Genomic DNA, 20,670 nt, shown 5'->3' with positions numbered 1-20,670 from the left:
TTATCCCTACAGCGAGTCCTCTCTTCATGGGTCAGGCGAGACCGATCCACTTGCATAGCCTCCTCGGCGGGAGGCACAGGGGTAGATTGCAAAGGATACCGTGGGAGAGGTGCCCAGAGATCAAGGTCTTTTTCCTGGCGGAGCTCCTGGTGTCTTTCAGAAAAACGCATGTCAATGAGGGTGGCCAAATGGATAAGTTCTTGCAGGTTGGCAGGAATCTCTCGTGCGGCCAGCACATCCTTGATGTTACTGGATAGGCCTTTTTTAAAGGTCGCGCAGAGAGCCTCGTTATTCCAAGATAATTCGGAGGTAAGAGTACAAAATTGGATGGCGTACTCGCCTACTGAAGAATTACCCTGGACCAGGTTCAGCAGGGCAGTCTCGGCAGAAAAAGCTCGGGCTGGTTCCTCGAAGACACTACGGACTTCAGCGAAGAAGGACTGGACTGTGACTGTGGCAGGATCATTGTGGTCCCAGAGCGGTGTGGCCCAAGACAAGGCCTTTCCAGACAGAAGACTCACTACGAACGCCACCTTAGACCGTTCTGTAGGAAATTGGTCCGACAACATCTCCATATGTAGGGAACATTGAGACAAGAAGCCACGGCAGAGTCTAGAGTCCCCATCAAATTTGTCCGGCAGGGACAAGCGGAGGCTAGGAGCGGCCACTCGCTGCGGAGGAGGTGCAGTAGCTGGCGGAGGAGATGGTTGCTGCTGTAGCAGTGGCAGAAGTTTCTGTAACGTGGCGGTCAACTGCGGCAGCTGCTGTCCTTGTTGGGCAATTTGCTGCGATTGCTGGGCGACCACCGTGGATAGGTCAGCGAGACTTGGCAGCGGCACCTCAGCGGGATCCATGGCCGGATCTACTGTCAGGATCGGCAGGCTGGAGGTGGATCCTCTGTGTCAGAGAGGGATTGGCGTGGACCGTGTCGGTGGACCGGTTCTAAGTTGCTACTGATATTCACCAGAGCCCGCAGCAAAGCGGGATGGTCTTGCAGCGGCTGTAGCAACCAGGTCGTATCCACCGGCAACGGCTCAACCTCTCTGACTGCTGAGATAGGCGCGGTACAAGGGATTAGACAAGAGCAAGGTCGGACGTAGCAGAAGGTCAGGGCAGGCAGCAAGGATCGTAGTCAGGGGCAACGGCAAGAGGTCTGGAACACTGGCTAGGGATACACAAGGAACGCTTTCACTGGCACAATGGCAACAAGATCCGGCAAGGAAGTGCAGGGGAAGTGAGGTAATATACACAGGGAGCAGGTGGAAGCTAATTAGACTGATTGGGCCAGGCACCAATCACTGGTGCACTGGCCCTTTAAATCTTAGAGAGCTGGCGCGCGCGCCCTAGAGAGCGGAGCCGCGCGCGCCAGAACATGACAGCGGGGATCGGGACGGGTAAGTGGCTTGGGATGCGATTCGCGAGCGGGCGCGTCCCGCTATGCGAATCGCATCCCCATCGCGAATGTCAGTGCAGCGCTCCCGGTCAGCGGGTCTGACCGGGGCGCTGCAGAGAGGAGAACGCCGCGAGCGCTCCGGGGAGGAGCAGGGACCCGGAGCACTCGGCGTAACAGATGTTTTGTGCAATGCATGTTTTGCTGGCTTAGAAAAAAGTACTTTCACCAACATATTTGCATTAGTTAGGTAAATCATGGGGATTTGCCCCTCATACAATTTGCAAGTCTTTTGCTAAATTGGTGCATTGAAAAAAAAAACTTTTTAACCATGTAGAAATCACTACATGAAGAATTCACTTAATTTATTCTTTCTAAATTGTTTGTTCTAATAGATCACATTTCAGTGAAATATAGTATACATTATGCTTGCATTGATTTATGATTCATTTAGTAATTGTTTAGAAATGGAGATGCCAGATTTATATGATAAATTCCAGTTCATATATGGCCAAAGAATGTGTCAACTGTCTCATAGTATACAGAGGAAACAGTTCTGCTTTTGCTACAACTTCAGTAGAATAAACATCACTTTAATGGCTGACATAAAAACTGGAGTCTGTGGAATATGTCATATTATCTGAGGTAGCCCTATTGGTTATTTGTGACTGCTTGGTGCATTTATGTGTGCTAGTAGGTTGTGTGCTGTATCACTTGTTATAGGGATGGTATTAAATATATATCATGTATATCATATGATAGGTTCTGCTTTTTCCATACAATTTATTTCATACAACTGAAGGTGTTGCTCACTGGTATTTGTTAAATATAACTCAATCTTTATTGATTTTATTCTGGAAGAGTGTGCCAAATATCTTATATGTTTTGTGAAATATTCTACAATTATGTTTACTAGAGTCTTTCCAAACCTTAATGCTGCTTGGTGGAGGTTCTTAATTTATCAAAAACTTATAGCAAGATCTGATGTGTTTTATATTTCAAAATAATATAAGCATGTCTAGGTAAAACTGTGAGGCTAGGTTCAGACTATGGAATCTCCGGGCAGAAAATTTCCGCCCGGAGATTCCGAGTGCGGCCAGCGCTGACTGAATTAGTCGGCGTTAGGACCGCGCGGACACTGCAGTCTCTAATAGATTGCAATGTGTTCTGCGAGTATTTCCGCCTGAAGAAAGAGCAACGCCATTCTTCAGGTTGAAATTTCCAAGCAGATTTTCTGTTTCCAAATTCCGCTTCACAAATTCCGAAGTGTGAATTTGTGAACGGGAACCCATTCACTACACTATACATTTTAGCAAGCGGAATTTTTGCCTGCAATTTCAAAGCAGAATTGCAGGCGGAAATTCCGTAGTCTGAACCTAGCCTAAGACAACACATCCTCTATGTATAGTACTTTCAGGTAATTTCTTTATTTTTAAAAGCTTATTTCCACTTTTTGTCTTCTTAGGAGACACGAGCAAGTGATTATTATGTTCCTTGCACACTATACTGCAATATTAACGTATTGCAGTATAGTGAGCCTTAATAGCTCTACTAGTACACTTTACTATCAGTACGGTGTAGTACGAGTATAGGGGGAGCATTGGTTGATAATCTCTCTCCAAAAGCAACAGAGATGGCAGACCAAGAGACCCTCACTAGGAACTTGGCTGCCTTTTTAACCCTTCAGCTTCCCACTATCCTTTTGTGCGAGGGTTAGCAAAGTTAGGTAATTGTGGGCCACCTCATGACCATATTATCTAAGCGGTTAAATAGCCAGCTTAACTGAAATAATTGATAGTGGTTATCAGTCGTCATTAACATCTGGCACCCATCACTTTTGGAGAGAGCTCAGCAACAAAGCTTGAGATGTACGTCAAATGACAGGAGGAGGTTAAAGGGGTATTCCAGGCATATTTTTTTTTATCCCCTATTCAAAGGATAGGGGATAAGATGTCTGATCGCGGGGGGCCTGCCGATGGGACCCCCATGATCTCCCTGCAGCACCATCACGCCCCCTCCCATAGACATGAATGGAGGGGTGGCGGCGTGATGTCATTTCCCAAGTCCCGGAAACCCAGAGGTTTTCGAAACTGGAGATGCAGCTCCCGCATAGAATGCGGGTGCTGCAGGGAGATCGCTGGGATCCGGGCGGCGAGCCCCCCGCGATCAGACATCTTATCCCCTATCCTTTGAATAGGAGATAAAATGTTTTTGCCCGGAATACCCCTTTAATGTTATAGATTTAGTGCATTTAATGACCCATTTATGTCACCAACTTTTTTATAGACACTTTTTGTTTTGATTTGTTGAATAGCTGTTGGAAGTATACTAAATGAATAATAGTTTGGAGAACACCATGTACCCTGTTTTTTGTTACAATATATGACAGATACTGATACATTCTGGTAGTAATTGCCCAGACCTAGCTGCACGTCATACAAGTTGTAGTTCAAAGTTTAGTTTTAGTAAATAGTTTAATAAACAATGTGGAGGAGAAATCTAATTTCTTACAGATAAAGAATTTGTATTGCTTGAAAAAACATATATTTGCTTACTTGAAAATGCTACTTAAAAAGTGTCTGATATAAAAGGAAATAGAGCATGCCGCTATCCAGGGCAAAACTTTGGAATACCATTTTTTTCTGACATTATAATAAAAATTTTTATAGAAGGATTGAGACACAAGATCTTGTATTTTCTGGATATATTTTCTAAGTTGAAGGGGCCACAACGCTTGTGCAAGCAATGTGGTCTCCTCATTTCCAACCTGGCATGGCTCTGTCCATTCTGTAGCGAATGTCCCCATATATTGCATTTTTTTTTTTGCATGTACTTCAACATTGCATTTACTTTAATAAGACAAGCCACTATGCCAGGCACAACAGTTAGCAAATGTAAGGAGCTCTGCCTAGTACTTTATAAGGAGGCCCCAGAGTTCAGATTTCCACTGCCACTTCAAAAGCTACAAACTTTATGGGGCAGGAATGCCCCTTTAATCATTGTATAATAAATAGTTCTATCACTTGGTAGTATCTTTGTATAATGTACACAGTTTTCTATCTCTTATCATGTTAGGATCTTGCTGTAAGTGGCTGGAAAGGTTACTTATGAAATCCAAAAGTGAAACTCATAATAAGTCAATAAGATTATGTTGTGCTTATATAGCAGTGCCACATAATACAACAGAAAATGCTGATACATAGCAAGTATCATACACTGGTATAAGACAATGTATAATGTTAACTGTTGCTGACAACAACCAGAGATCCTGTAACTGTTCTTTATACAGTATAAGAAAAATACATTTACTCCTGCAGCATAACCTATATTTTGATGAAATATTATTTTAAATTACCATATCACCAGGTCCAGGATTAAAAAGGAAAAAGCAAGTGGAATACATTTTATTATTTTACATAGTTAAAGTAGGTCAGGCCTGTGATGTAAAATTTTTAGCTTATTAAAATTGGTACTAATTGGAAACTTGCACTGCTGTCATATGTAAAAACAAGATCATTGTATTATGGAATAAGTCACACAACTAAGAATGATAACTGATCTTCCAATTATAGAACCTTCCTACACACAGTGAAACAGCCAACGTTATAAATCCTGTCATTAATTCCTAGTATTCCCAAGCACATCCATCCTTAGAATTGATGCAAAATCCTTTCTTAAATGTCACCACTGTTTGAATGTTGACCATATTGAAAGGAAACAAAATATAGTGTTTTTCTCAGATCCCATAGAGAAAATAATAAGCTCAGAGTCTTTATATCTATGAAATTACTCACAGATAAATCACATGCTATAGTCAATGCAGTGGTGTTATAATGGTAGGTTACTACATTTAAAGGAACAGACAGGCCTTTTGGCTTCATCCATTGGGTATACGCCAGAGCTGTGACTCTGCCAAACAGTTGATGCCAGGTGTCAATCCCCCGCTAGTCATTAATAAGCCATCAATGAAAAATGACTGTAAAGCCTCTCTATCTCATGCCAGGAAGGAACTAATACAGATATTTCAATCTAGCACATCTTTGTACCTTTTCTAGTTCTAATGCATCCTTTTTCTGAATTGGTGCCCAGAGCAGAACAGAATACTCCAGATGAGCCCAGAGCAATGCTTATAGTGGTAGTATTATGTCCATGTACTGGCTATGCCTATTTTTATAGGTGTAAACTGAGGATATGGGGCCCTTATACAAAATCTATTACAGGGCCCCTAACTGCAATGTTTAAATTATAGTACTGATCTCCTCATTAGAGATGGGCGAATCGAAGCTGACGAAGTAGAATTTATTCAGAATTTCATGAAAAATTCAATTCTGAATGAATTCAAATTTCCTTGCGCTTTGTGGTAAAGAATCGCTTAATTCACTACATTTTGTGCAGGTCAGGGGGCTAAAATGGCGGCTACACGTGTGAGGACATGGGGCAAGGAAGTCTGGGAGAGAAGGTGGGTAGGTGAGATCACCATGAATCACACAAAGATGGGCATTTCCGACAGCAGAGACTGTGTGTGCGCACTAATCGCAGTTATTGATAATACAGATCTTTATAGCGGCGAATCCATTCACCTCAAGCCCGCATTCGTTCTGCTAGAGAGAGAGCAGACACTGTGTGGTCACTAATCAGCGTTACTGACAATACAGATCAGCACAGGGGAAATCCATTCCGACCCTGCTGCCACATCCAGACTCTGTCAATGTGCTGCTCTGCAGCAGTGATTCTAATAGCAATGACTGTAATCTCCATGTCATACTGAATATCAGTATTATTTCACTACCCCAGCACACTCCCAATGCGTGTTACGGCAAGGCAAAGTGTTCTACACCCCTTTTGAGGCTCTCTGTAGGCCGAAAATAGCCGTTTTTAATAGCAATTTAATTGGGCTCCTGGGCCTGGGTGCACTCTTTGCACCCCTTTTGTTCATGACAATATTCTGCTGGCCTTAGAAGCAGCTGCTTGATATTGCAAGCTGTTCTGCTGTCTATGATCTACAAGTACACCCAGATCCTTCTACAAATGACTTCCTAAGTTTTACTCCACAGCCAAAATATATGAAACGTTCAGATTACTTTTGCCCAGATACATAACTTTACATGTATCCCTTTTGCCAAATGAATGCCCCAACGCTAAGCAAAGGGAATAAATAAAAGTGTGAAATGTTTAGCTTAGACTAGAAATTTTACAAATGCACCATATCTTTTTAAAGAAGCACATGTTTTTTTTTTTTCAATAATGTGGTGCATCTTTAGACTGTCTTGCTTTAGTTTGTACCTTCTCTAGGTTAGCTTAGTTTTTTTTGAAACATTTATGGCATGCCCCCGTGTTCGCAGATGTCCTTTCCCTTATCCAAGCGAGGTCTAAAACACGTTGAAAATATGCTGTAAATTATTGTTTGAAGGCAAATTGAAGTATACTTTGGTGCAGATATTTATCTATTTATTCCCCCATATGTGTTCTGTAGACTTTACTGTACTGCAAAGCTTGGTGTCATCTGCAAAAATAGAAACAGAGCTGTTAAACCCACCCTCTATTTTGTTAAAGGGAAACAGAAACAAGGGTCGCCTATACAGACATTGGGGGAGATTTATCAAAGGTGTTAGACTGGTTTTTCCTGTCTAAATTTGTCGCACAGAAAGTCGTAGTGTAAATATGTGCGACTTTTCTGCGACTTTTGCTGTAGAGGATTTTTAGAACATGCATGCAAGCCTATTTTAGATGGAAATGCATTGCAAAATGCATTGGTGCTGAATTTATCAAGTGCGACTTTTGTGCGACAAGTCGCATCTGCCCAAAATACGCTGAAATGTCAGACCATGTTGGAGCAGGTCTAAATGCAGTTTAAGCTGTAGACCCTTTAGTCTGAGCACAGAATTTTTCAAGGGCTGTGAGACCTTTGATAAATTAGGAGCACAATAGACAGGAGACGACCACATACGCTGGTCTATAAGCATACCCAGAATAGACTAGATTAGTAAATGTCCCCCATAGTATCACTCTGTGACTGAATGTAAATACTATGTGTGTCTAAGTGTGTAATACTAAGTGTGTAAATGTATTGTAAATAAAGTCTTTCAATGTTCAGATAGCATGTTGTAATATTGTGTGGAATTGGTTTCATGACATATCAACTTAGGCTAAACTAAAGGAAAGGTTAAAGTGGAAAACTAGGCACATCTGTATGCTCTCATAGATTTTACCTCATTATGCTCCCAATATTATCATGTAATGTACTATTTCCCATTATTTAGGTGTAATATAACTTCTTCTTATATCACAAGACTTTATTATGTATAAATAATGGACTTTACTATTTTGGACTAATACAGTGCATGTCTTTAAGTGGAACTTTTTCTGAATACAAACTTAAATAATAAGTAATCATTTTTTTTTAAATACATGGCTATTATGCAAAAAAAAAGTTTTACAATTTTGTGTTACCTATATTCAATTAACTGTAACATTTAAAAAAACATTTAGTTCTACATCTTAAATTTTAAGTTAATATGTATAAAATAATATCTTTTTACCATCCAATTATCTAACAACTTTTATGAAATGATATTCACCATTCTGTAATAGATGACTGTAGTGGCTATTTTATATATTGTTTAAACTAAGAAATCATTTTGAACAGTGTTATCACTAGAAATCTAAGGAAAGCAATTATATATAAATCTTTATAGCTATTGTTTTATGAGTGCTGTTAAGTTTAGTCAAAATGATTGTGAAAAATATTTTATACACATGCTAAAACAGTACATTTACTAATTTCCTGCACTAACTAGAACACTTAAGCTTCTGGAGAAAAGCATGATTTCATAACTTAGTAAACGGACGTTAGCTAAGAAACAGGTGTTTTGTATCAGCCCATTTTTGCATCTCTGAGCATGATAAAGAGCTGACATATAGATTATAAGACTATAAGTATTAATGTGATTACTTCATAATAGTCTTAAAAAGGACCTGTTGGCCCCTGATATTTGAGTTTTAGTAAATGCTGAAATAAATTTACTAAAACAAACATAGAGCCAACAGTTCCTCTTTAATGCTACAATGAGGTCATCACAGTATATAGAAGAGCTGTTATAACACCGTACTCTGAGCCTTTATTATAACTGACACCCATTAGAGAATTATCAAATTAACAAATGTGTTAAATTTAAAACCCATCTGGTAACACATCAAAGAGTGAGTGAAATATATATCTTATTATAACACATTACAAGTCTTCTCTTCAACCCAGTCCTCTGAGACTTTAATGTATATTTAATAGTTATTTTAGATGAATGGATAAACTTCATTTTCCTGACTTCTCAGCAATCATGATTTAGCCATACTGCTGCTTCTTAGAAATGTGTTGCATAGTCTACAAAAAAAATATACTGCAGCTTAATCCAGTGCCACAATGTAAAGCATAAACAGTTACATTTACATTTAGGGCAGGGTCGCACAGGGCACATCCACAGCATTAAATACATGCAGACGGCAGTCACAGAGGGGGACACTTTTCAATGTTTGCTTATGTATTCCTTTTTTTAGTTATTTTTACTTACAATTTTTTTTGCTTATGTGCGATTTATTTACCAACTGGTTGCAGCCAGTTGATAAATTTCTTTCACATAAGCAATTTTTTTTTTTGCTTTGGTAGTGGCTTTCTCTGCTCCATGTCTGAGCTGGAGTAAATTAAGTAGGTTTTTTTCATGCCATGCAACTTTTTTGCGACTTTCGCACTTGATAAATCTCTGACCACTGCAAGTCAAAAATCCATTTTTGCTTTGTCAAGCAAGATTTTTATTTTTTGCTTAGGGCACTGCACAATCAAAAAGTCACAGAAAAAAGAGAGTTTTAAGCAAAAAAATCTACTAAATGCTTTGATAAATGTCCCCCAGAGAGTCTGCAGAGCGAGTTCTGGGTAGCTATGTGTGTCCGCTTGTAGTGGCAGATTTCTACAGCAGGAAATCCGCCACTACGAGTGGACACACAGAGCTACCCAGAACTCGCTCTGCAGTCCCTCGGTGACTGCCGTCGGCACATCCGCAGCATGAAATATGCTCTGAAAGCGCCCCATGTGACCCTTTCCTTAAATCAGTTTTTGATATTTACTAGTATCAGTTTATGATAAAGTCTCTTTTGGACAGATTATAGTTTTCACTTTTTATTGTCTTCTGCCATGTTTTCAGTAGCTTTCACTTTAAAGTCTAAAGCTTTGCTTTGTTTCTAAATTAGTCTCATGGCTGGAGCAGAAGAGAGGGCTATGTCATGTTACATGATCACCCAATCAGCTCTTCCATTTAGCAAGGGGAGGTCAGTAGAAAACCCTTAATAAATATTGCCCCTTCAGCTGATAGTGGATCTTTCCTCATCCTAACCAAGTGTGTGTGTGTGTGTGTGTTCTTAATGGAGACAGGAGAAAGCTGCTGCCAGACACATCCAATGGCATATTATCTGCCCCATTTAAAAAAAATGCCTGAGACCCCAATACACATTGGGAGACCCCGACACACATTAGATGGTCAGCTTATTCTTCTGAAATCAGTATGGCGAGCTTTCATTACTAGAGAAAAAATATTCACATGGTGCAGAATATGTTTCTCCTATGGTTCTACACTCATGACTCTAAAAATTGCATTTGGTGATAAAAAATACATTCTGATGACAGACCCTCTTAAATGTTAGCTCAATATTTTATTACTTATACCAAACAACTACATCTTAATGTGATGTGCCATGTGACAGAGGGTTATTACATTTATGGTCATGTGATCAGCACTTGGGAAACCTAGACATTTTTTAGATGGCACTTATTCCATATAACATCACAATTTACACGACAGAAAAAAATATTGGTAAGATAGTTTATTAATCAGAGCACATACAACACATTTTTGAAAACGAAAAGTTTCCATCTTTTAGTAACTTGTAATAATAATATACACATGGATGCACTTATCTTAACAGGGATGTTATTGGTATCACTTATGTCTATCTAAATATATATATATATATATATAAATATATATATATATATAGACGAAGAATAAGTCAGCCAGCACTTTAGTTGATGCCAAACTATTAAACTATTAATAATAGTTTGGTATCAACTAAAGTGCTGGCTGACTTATTCTTTGTCTGTATTGCACATACGGGGGAGTGGCTACCTCCATGTTGGCCTTGCACCCCACCTACCTCTATCAGGTGTGTAAATAAGGTGTCTTGGATGTTCCAGACATATTCACAGTGTAGGGTCCGTCCCAATGAGGCCACCTTATCGCGGTGGGACGGTCCAAGCTATTTGACCACCGGCGGAGACAAATTTGTGAGCTAAGTGCCTCACTATTTCATAGTTTCACATTTGCATCTACTACACCATAGCTGTATAGCTCTCCATGTTTTAACTGAATTTTCATATGCATATTTCACCTATATCCTTGTGCTGGCAGTGTGCTGCTGCATTCTTTTGTTGATATATATATATATATATATATATATATATATATATTTCATGCATATCATCATCAGAGAACCCACCTCTTTTTCTTATATAATAGCTACAGTCTAGGTAACTTAAAAAAAAATAAAAAATAAAAAATCAAAAGGCTAAAGTAATAAAAGAGGGAAAGAAATGGTCACTATTCCATTGACTGTGTGTAATACTGCACAAATGGTAATTTTGCAAGTGACTTACAAGATATCTCCAGACATAAAAGGTCGATGGTAAAAAATCTGGCATACATATGAAATATGGCATGTTTTCCTTAAGCAGCATCTTAGCTTGAGAGATTTAGCAGCAATCGGGATCTTATATATTTGACAAGAAGACAAGCTTGTGTCTAATTTATAATTCATAGCAGCAACCTGCCGTGCCAGCACTGTGTTTAGCTGATACAGTATTTGCTTTAAAATACTTTTTGAGGCATATATTGTAAGGTGTTGAATTCTATGGCATGTGCTTCAATAAATGTAGACCCAAGCTGATGTAACTGATGTAACTTTTGTAAAATGTATCAAACAATCACTTAATTGACTATAAGGCTTAGGAATACTATTAGGTGCATACCAGATTTCTTCTGGAAAGTTTTTTTTTTTTTTTTTTTACTTTATCCCATGTATGCTATTTTATTTATTTATTTTTTATACGTAATTGCATTGAAAATAATGTTATTCATCATGAACATTATATTTATTTAAATGACCTTTCAGCAATCTATTTGTTAACATGTGCAGGCAGAAGTACCCAAGGGATCATTCCCCAGCCTAGCAATAGCCGAGGGTTACTCCTACTTTCCCTGGTGAATAATAGTAAATCGGCCATGGAGAACATTCCCTTTGGCACTTGAGTCACATATTACCAAACAGGCTGCTGACAGGTCCGCTTTAACGTCTTATTCTGATGCTCACATACCCATTGTAGGCACTTTTTGGCAGATGTCAATATGGACACTCTGACTGGTATATGACTATGCAGCGCAATATGTGGCATTAACTATTTTAGAAATTTGTGATACAGCAATTTGATATACACTTCTCATGGCCTGAAAGGGCTGTTTACCGAAAACATTGTATTTCTTTTAATTGTATAAGAAATCTAGATATGATGAACTTTAGGATGATTATCCCTTTAGGGGCTTGTTCACATCCATAACTGTATCTAATTGATACCTGAACGAATGCTGTTGTATACCCATAGAATTATATTATGTATAAGTTGCCAAAAATATGTTAGTTTGGATTATATTAGGGACCTATTGTGTGGAACACACACACACACACACACACATATATATATATATATATATATATATATATATATATATATATATATATATATTACCACATATACACACCAAAATGTTTGCCAAATTGACCTTGTTTTGGTACATCTATTTGTCTTATACCTCAGACTTATGTGTGTAGTATAAATGTGAACCTACCATAAGGCACAACTATATTATACTGTTTTTCTATCTGGGGAAGCGCTTACTCAGGGAAGCAATCTTTTTTTTTTCTTTTTTTCAATCTTTGTTGCTAAGTTTTTAGTTCTGTGCCTTTATTCAATGCAAAGTCATGATCTATCTTTACTGCTTGTGTTATGACAGGCAGAGGTAGTCTAACTTCCAGCACCTGACTGATCACAGATTTACACTACTGCTTAGTGAACCTTACAATGATCTATTTGTGTTATCATTTTTGCAGACATGTGCAATTTTTTAAACAGATTTATTTATTTGTTGTTGACATCAATTAACAATTAATGTTGACAACTTAGATAATCCGAGGATCTCTATTTGATATGACAGTGCTTCACCTTTTTTTACCGAAAACTTTGAACGGTTTTTAGCAGTTGATATTTTCAGGTTGTATTTAGTTTTGTCGTTGGGTGAACAAAGTCCAACATTTTTTTTTCTTCATATTTTCAGATGAAAGAGAAGATGTCCAAAGGAAAACCTTCACGAAATGGATAAATGCTCAGTTTGCAAAGGTATGCAGTACTTTTTTAGTTCTTCATTTTTTTTACTTCCAAAAATGCTTTTCCTTTACCATGACGGATCACTTTATAGGAACATATTAAGAATACGGTTATATAAACAGCTGTTTATATTTAGAAGAATATTTGCCTTATTTATCAAACGTTACTTTTTAAAGAGAATCTGACAGCTAGTTCACCCACACTAAACTGGTGAGTGTGCAATCTTAGCTTAACTCCTATTGTGCGACAGTGTGCATTGGAGGCGGGCATCCGGGTGGCTTAGTTCTCCAGTCATATTGTCCTGTCGGCCCACCCCCTTCATTTTAATGCTAATAAAGACCGCGGGATAGCACACAAACAGCAGAGCGCTCAATCGCAGCCTTCATTAGCATTATAATTAAAGTGGCAGGGCTGACCTGGGAATATGGAGGAGACACGGGAGATCAGCCAGCCAGTTCCCCACCTCCAATACATGCTGGGGCACATTAAGAATAAAGCTTTTTACAGGAAGAGTGCAGCATCTAACCAACCGATTTTAGTGAGTAACTCCTCTTTTTACAGCTGTTCACCCGCACTATAACTCAGTGTACTGGGTTTAGGGTGGGTGAACTAGCTGGCACATTCTCTTTAAAGAGTAATCTCTTATCTGCTGTGCGGTATCTGTACAACATGGGGACTGCATGAATAAGTTGAAATACCCTTCTAGTGTAGGGTCACACGTCCCGTACTTTTCTGTGTATTTGCTAGTACATATTTGCTTCTGTGTAATTGCTGCTGCATATTTGCTGTTGTGTATTTGCTGTTACGTATTTGCTGTTACATATTTGTTGGAGCTGATTTAGCTACCCACTGACTTCAATTTGTAGGAAATTAGGCAACAGCAAATAGGCCGCAAAATACAGCACGTGTGACCCTACCCTTCATGGTGTACATAATCTCTATCAATAGTCATATCGAATTTGACAGCTTTTTAAGTAGGAAAGAATTATATTAGACTCATTAGTAATATTCTTATCTGATTTGAATAGGGCTTATTTCCAATGATATTTATCTAACCTCATGTTATGAATAAAGATGGTGTGGTTATCGGTCAGTATAGTACAACTGCCCCCTGTGTTTATTATTTTGTCAGGTAAAACACTTTTAATTTTGGAATTTTACAAGTGATTTTGGTCATTGTAGTAGTTGGTCTACATGTATAACTTGTGGCTTCTTAAAAGAAGAAAAAAGCTTACAATGGGCAAACCTGAGATGGGCCTTTTGGTCTTTTCAACAGTAGTGGCTTTCTTTCTGGTTTCTTTCAATGAAAGACATTTTTTGTTAAATGCTTTATTATAGGAGACATAGAGGGTTTTTTGGTGTCTAGAGATTATTGATGGTTGATGGCTGAATTGGATTTAGCCATACAATATACTAGTGATTGAATGCAATAATGCAGATAGCAGCACTACTAACCTCTGGGTAGGTGAGTGTACCGAGCAGCAAGGCATACATTGTATACTTTGCTTCTCAGTGAACATTTGAATATGTAAGATATGATAGAATGTGTAAGATATGATACAAAATGTATTTATTCCAAATTGATTTTCAAAACTCTTTATATTACCCTTGGGTTATTTTAGCCCCTTTTGCAGATTTGCCCAATGTACTTTAGAGTAAACTTAAAGGGATAATCCTCCCCTGGACATCTTATCCCCTATCCAAACGATAGGGCATAAGATGTCTAATTGCGGGGGTTCTGGCAGCTGAGACCCCCACAATCTCCATTTTTGTTCAGAATGCTGGGTTCGGGCGGCCGTGGTTGTGATGTCATGCCTTGCTTCCTCCATTCATGTTTAAGGAAGGGGGCATGATGGCTGTGGTCACTCATCACGCCTTCTCACATAGACATGAATGGAAGTCACAAACACAGCCGCCCGAACCCAGCATTTTGAACAAAAATGTTCAGATCGCTGGGGAACTGCCCAGAGATCGTGGGGGACCCCCACAATCCTTTGTATAGGGGATAATATGTCCAGAGGAGGAGTACCCCTTTAAAAGAATGTTCACATAGTAGCAGCAGTTGAGATTTTTCTTAATTTGTTGGCACTGTGAGTATCCTTGGATGCAAACTCAGGTCCTCAGCAATGCTTCATGACTGTTTCATGAGTCTTTATGTTTTCTGAGGTCTTCTTAAAATTGATGGCGTTTAAGTGACCACCCTAATCATTCCTTTTACAGAACAGAGTGTCAGTTTCCTGGCTTTGTGGATGTATATTTAAAGGAAAAAGCATATGAACCCTATACTTCAAATCTCATCTCCTTAACGTAATAATTTTTGGCAACTAGCTTTTGAATGGGTAAATAATTCAGATGTGTACTTGCTTCCTTAAATATTTGCCATAAATCACAACACGCAAGTCAGTGTACACTAAAAATAAGAATTATTATTCCTTTATAGTTTAGTAAAGGTAATTAAGAAAACCTGTCACTTCTATCTTTAAATTGGGTTTTAGTGGCTGTATACGTTGGTTTCTCTTTTGTATTAGCAGAATTTGTTCATGATTAGAAAAAAACATTGACTGTGTTTTAGATTGTGGTTCAGCCATTTAATTGAATGGGTTTGTACTGTAAATCAGACCCATAGAAAAGACATTGTTTTTTTCTAATCCAAGTCTATCAATTCGACCGAGTAGAAGACGTATTCAAAATCAACTAAACATCTGACTGTAACTCATTTTTTAATCCTGCTGAACAGAAAAGTAATTTGTTATTATGAAACAAGCAATAAAGTAAGAATAATTTAACCTATAGCAAATGACCTCCTAATGTTAAAGAGGTTGCCTTATAATAGACAACCTAGAAGAATTCCTGCAATACCTGTTTAATATCTGTCCATCTAATACACAAAAGTCTACCAAGTAAGTATTTTTGCTCTCTGATTTCGCTCAATGAAGGGTGTGCTTAGTGGAGGAATACTCTTCTATGATCTCAATATACCCAAATTGGACAAGTAAGCTAAAATTGTTCTAGGAGAATAGCCCCATTATAGAAGAACTACCAATGTGCAGAACAACCATTTTGAGCCACGGTACTGGATATACTGTCATAAATAAAGGTTAGAGTCTGAAGATTTGGTCCTCTAGATCTCTACCCATCTCTTGGGCAACTGTTTATTATCTTAAAAATAATAGAGGTCATGATTTCCATATTAAAGCTATCAATATTTACTCTAAGCATTTTCCAATCATATATACAATTTTTCTTTATTAAGCTCTCTATTAAGATAGTTCATCTTTATTAGGATAAAGAAGTTGACCACCAGTTTATATTATCAATTATAGCAATTCCCAGATTAAAGGTTTAGTAAAATAGATGGATACTGCATCCCAAACAGAATTATGCAATAGCTTCATAGCCTATGAAAGTGCCTATTTCATCTATCTTCGATGCATTTATTAATGATTATGGAGGAAAAAGATTATCATCCTGTTTTATAAACTGTCATATTACTTTCATGGTTCTCTGTTGGTTATCTTTAAAATGACCTAATTATAAGACTGGGGTTGTGTTCCACATTTATCAGTTACTGTGAAGATGTCCGACTGATATCCCAGTGCTCAGTCAGCTGGAGCTGAATCAGTGTGATTTGTAATTAGTATTAAATGCATGAAGTAAAAGAACTGTAACACTGTCAGATATCCAAATGAATATTGTTTTTACTATTTCAACTGGTACAGGATTCATATGTATAGCCATCCTGTTACCTTTAAATTCACAAAAAGGTTTCTTTAACGTGCCAAGTCACCGGTTATGTGTAGTGTACCATATTGAGCAACAGTCCAATGATGGCACCCATACTATTAACCCCTTAAGGACAGATGCTGTAAATGTATGGTGCTGCAGAAAGCAAGGTCATGTTGTTCAATTACAGTGCTGCCATGAAGTGAATACAGGGGTAGCGCTCACTACAGAGCTTGTCAGCACCAGCGGCTATCATCAGCTGGGGGACTCAGTGATAATGGCTGAAATCAGCAGTCCTGCTGTTGCCCACCATTAACACTTCAAATGCCATGATCAATGCCAATCACAGCCTCTAAAATATCAGCGGGGCTCGAGGGGAGATTCATCAGACCACCTGCGGTACAATCGCGGGTGTCTGATGAATCAATATGGCCTCCGGAGCTTTTCTTACCTGCTCCTGGTTATCTGCTGTGATGATCTTCTCTGATCTGGCTTCTAGCAGACCAGATAAATAGATTGCCAATAGCACTGATCAGTGTTATACCCATGCATAGCAATGAACAGTAAATTCAATCAAAAGATTGCAATGAATAGTTCCCTGTGGGGACTAAAAAAGTGTCAAGAAAATGGTTTAGTAAAAATGAATGAGCCCCCACCCCCCAATAAAAAAATGATTTTAGTTTTTTTCCGATTTTACAAAAAAAATAAAAAAAAATAAAATAAATCAACATATTTGGTATTGCCGTATGTGGAATTGTCCAAATTATTACAATATTTTGTTAATGATCCACAACACATTCCAGGAAGAAATAATCAAAAAGTTACATACATGTAAGAGTGATATCAACAAAAACTACAGATCACAGTGCAAAAAAATTTACCCTCATACTGCCCGTATATGGAAAAATAAAAAAGTTACAGGTGGTCATAATAGGACAATTTTAAATTGTATTGACCCACAGAATAAAGAAAACATCTCTGTTCAATGGTAAAGTGCACTGCGTAAAAACAACACCCTCCCCCTAAAAAAAAAATAATAGTAATAAATTGCCTTTCAATTTCCCACCATACATATTATTTTTTTGTTGCACCCTACATTTTTCGGTAAAATGAAAGGTGTCTGGCACTCTCACTGTTCCCTCTCACTTCCATCCTGAGAATTTGCCCAGCCTATTGGACCAGGGGGACCATGGCCCCCTCCACTTCATCTCCCATGTAGTCCTCCACACGTGTCTTCCCCACCTCACGCGTTTGTTTAAACCACTAGGCCCTCTAACCCCCCTGATTGGCAACCCAGATTTTTTTCTGGGATCTTCCACAGGTGGTTTCCTCACAACTCCTCCAGGCACTTCTTTACCAATCACCCAGGTCCTCCAGTCCTCCTCCCTGAGGACTCTGTCAGACATTGTGGGAGGAGATACACCCTCCCCTATATATACCTTCCAATACACCCAACTCTGGCATTTCTATGACACATGGCAAGTTTCTGGAGCCTTACACTAAGAATTGCTTTCGAGGACTTATGTTTAGATGCAGACAAGCCCACCCAGGTTGTGTCTTTGCTCCACATGGTGCTTCATAGTCAAGATTTCCAGAATCTTCTGCCCTACCTGGAGAGTTGGGTGAGGCAACTTGGCTGCACCCCAGCACCGCAGATTTGAAACATCCTTCCTGCTTTGTTACAAGTATTCCAAAGTGGTGAAGTTCCAGGAGACCAATTATTAAGTGCTCTCCCGATGGTACAGGGTCCCTACCCTGCTCCACCGGGGGTGACATTGGTATTAATTTGTAGTGTTGCTCACGAATATTCGCAATTCGAATATTATTCGCGAATATCGCATATTCGCGAATTCGCGAATTTCGCGAATATAGCGCTATATATTCGTAATTACGAATATTCGTATTTTTTTTTTTTCACAGTACACATCACAGTGATCATCCCTCTCTGCTTCCAGCTTGTGTGGTGAAAAGAAGGCTCTAAAACTACTGTGTGAGACTGGCGGGCGAATTTTCGCATATGCGAACATTTGCATTTGCTAATTGTCACATATGCGAATTATCACATATGTAAATCTTCGCATACGCGAATGTTTCGCATTTGCGAAAATAAAATGCGAATATTTCGAATATGCGAATATTCGCGAATATATGACGAATATTCGTCCATATATTCGCGAATATTCGCGAATTCGAATATGGCCTATGCCGCTCAACACTATTAATTTGGTATTAATATGTGTCCCATGTGTGTATGCATGTGTCTAAGGGGTGTGTATATAGGTATATGTGCACTTTATGATGTATGTGTATATACAGTATCTCACTTAAATATTTATTATATCTTTTTATGTGACAACATTGAAGAAATTAAATCAGTGAGTGCACAGCCTATATAGTGTTTAATGTGTTTAATGTTGTATCTTTAAAATAAATCCACACACAGCCATTAATGTCTAAACCAGGGGTACGAAAGTTAATGGGGAGCAGCTGTCTTAAATTAGATGTTACTTCTCTCCCACTCTCTAATATATGTCACTGAAACTTCAACATGGCACATAATAGCAAAGAATTTCCTGAGGATCGGGGGGGGGGGGGGGGGGGGGACAGTTGTTCTGCATAAAGATGGCCTGATCTATAGGGAGTTTGCCAAGACCCTGAAACTGAGCTTCAGCATAGTGGGCAAGACCATAGAGCAGTTTCACAGAACAGGTTCTACTCAGAACAGGTCAACCAAAAAAGTTGAGTGCACATGCCCGACGTCATATCATTTGCACATTTGGCTGTACAGTTGCATTTTGATGCACAGATAGGTTAAAAAAAATAGATAAATAAGAATAAAGATAATCTGCTGTATTCCACCATATAGACCCTTTAATTCTTCAGCTCAAAATCAAATGACTAGAATAACATAGATTCCCTTAGAAGAATAACCTAGATCAAAAGAATATCCCTTTATTTACTCTACATCTCACTTTTCTATCCCCGTTACGCTGTGATAAAAACACATTTTACATCACTTAATAATTCTGCCTTTATTTTATTTTACAGCAACACTTTCTATCTATTAACCCCTTAAGGACCAAGCCCATTATGACCTTAAGGACCAGAGCATTTTTTGCACATCTGACAACTGTCACTTTAAGCATTAATAACTCAGGGATGCTTTAACTTATGAATTGATTCAGATATTGTTTTTTCATGACATATTCTACTTTAACATAGTGGTAAATATTCATCGATACTTGCATCATTTCTTGGTGAATAATTCCAAAATGTCATGAAAAATTTAAAAATGTTGCTGGCATCATAAAGTTGACATGTTTTTTAGTGTTGGGCGTGAATATTCACATTTCAAATGTTTATCACAAATTTTATTGTGAATTCGCAAACATTGCGAATATATTCGCTATATGTGAATATTCGCATATGTGAATATTCGTATAGTCCTTTTCACTTTTGGGACAATTAGAAGGATGCAAATACACTTGTCAGAGGTTATCAACAACATATTTATCAACCAATAGTAAAGTTGCCCACACCCTCACTGTTTTCTTCCCAGAATACGCGAATATGCGAATATACGAATATAACGAATATGCGAAATTCGCGAATATGAGACGAATATTCGTCTGTATATTCGCGAAATATTGTGACTTCGAATATGGGCAATGCTGCTCATCACTAATGTTTTTACATTGGTGCCCGACACTGGTTACTACAGCTAAATTTACTATTAACTAAGACTCCCAAGTCCTTTTCCACGTCAGTCTTCCCAAGTGTTCTCCCATTTAATACATAATCCCAGCCGGAGTTTTTCTTCCCCATGTGCATAACCTTACATTTAACAGTGTTGAACCTCATCTGCCACTTCCCAGCCCAAACCTCCAACCTATCCAGATCCATTTATAACAGTGCACTGTCTTCTATAGTGTTTGCCACTTTACAGAGTTTAGTATCATCTGCAAAGAATGCTACTTTACTATTCAACCCCTCTATTTGGTCATTAATAAATATATTAAATAGAACAGGACCCAAGACTGACCCCTGTGGTACACCACTAGTAACAGTCACCCAATCA

At 38.5% G+C, this 20,670-nt stretch overlaps 1 protein-coding gene across 2 annotated transcripts in view; it reads left to right on the top strand.

The window, feature by feature from the left end:
* The window catches only part of DMD (dystrophin), a 2,642,350-nt gene that overhangs the window by 271,486 nt on the left and 2,350,194 nt on the right, over positions 1-20,670 (top strand). For both annotated transcript variants that reach the window (XM_056556147.1, XM_056556148.1), the window contains exon 2: positions 12,820-12,881. In XM_056556147.1, coding sequence (XP_056412122.1) covers positions 12,820-12,881 — 62 coding nt within the window. The remainder of the gene's footprint in view (positions 1-12,819; positions 12,882-20,670) is intronic.

Source organism: Hyla sarda, chromosome 2 (genome assembly GCF_029499605.1).
Source record: "Hyla sarda isolate aHylSar1 chromosome 2, aHylSar1.hap1, whole genome shotgun sequence".
Taxonomy (NCBI): Eukaryota; Metazoa; Chordata; class Amphibia; order Anura; family Hylidae; genus Hyla; species Hyla sarda.
This window is presented reverse-complemented; position numbering and strand designations above follow the sequence as displayed.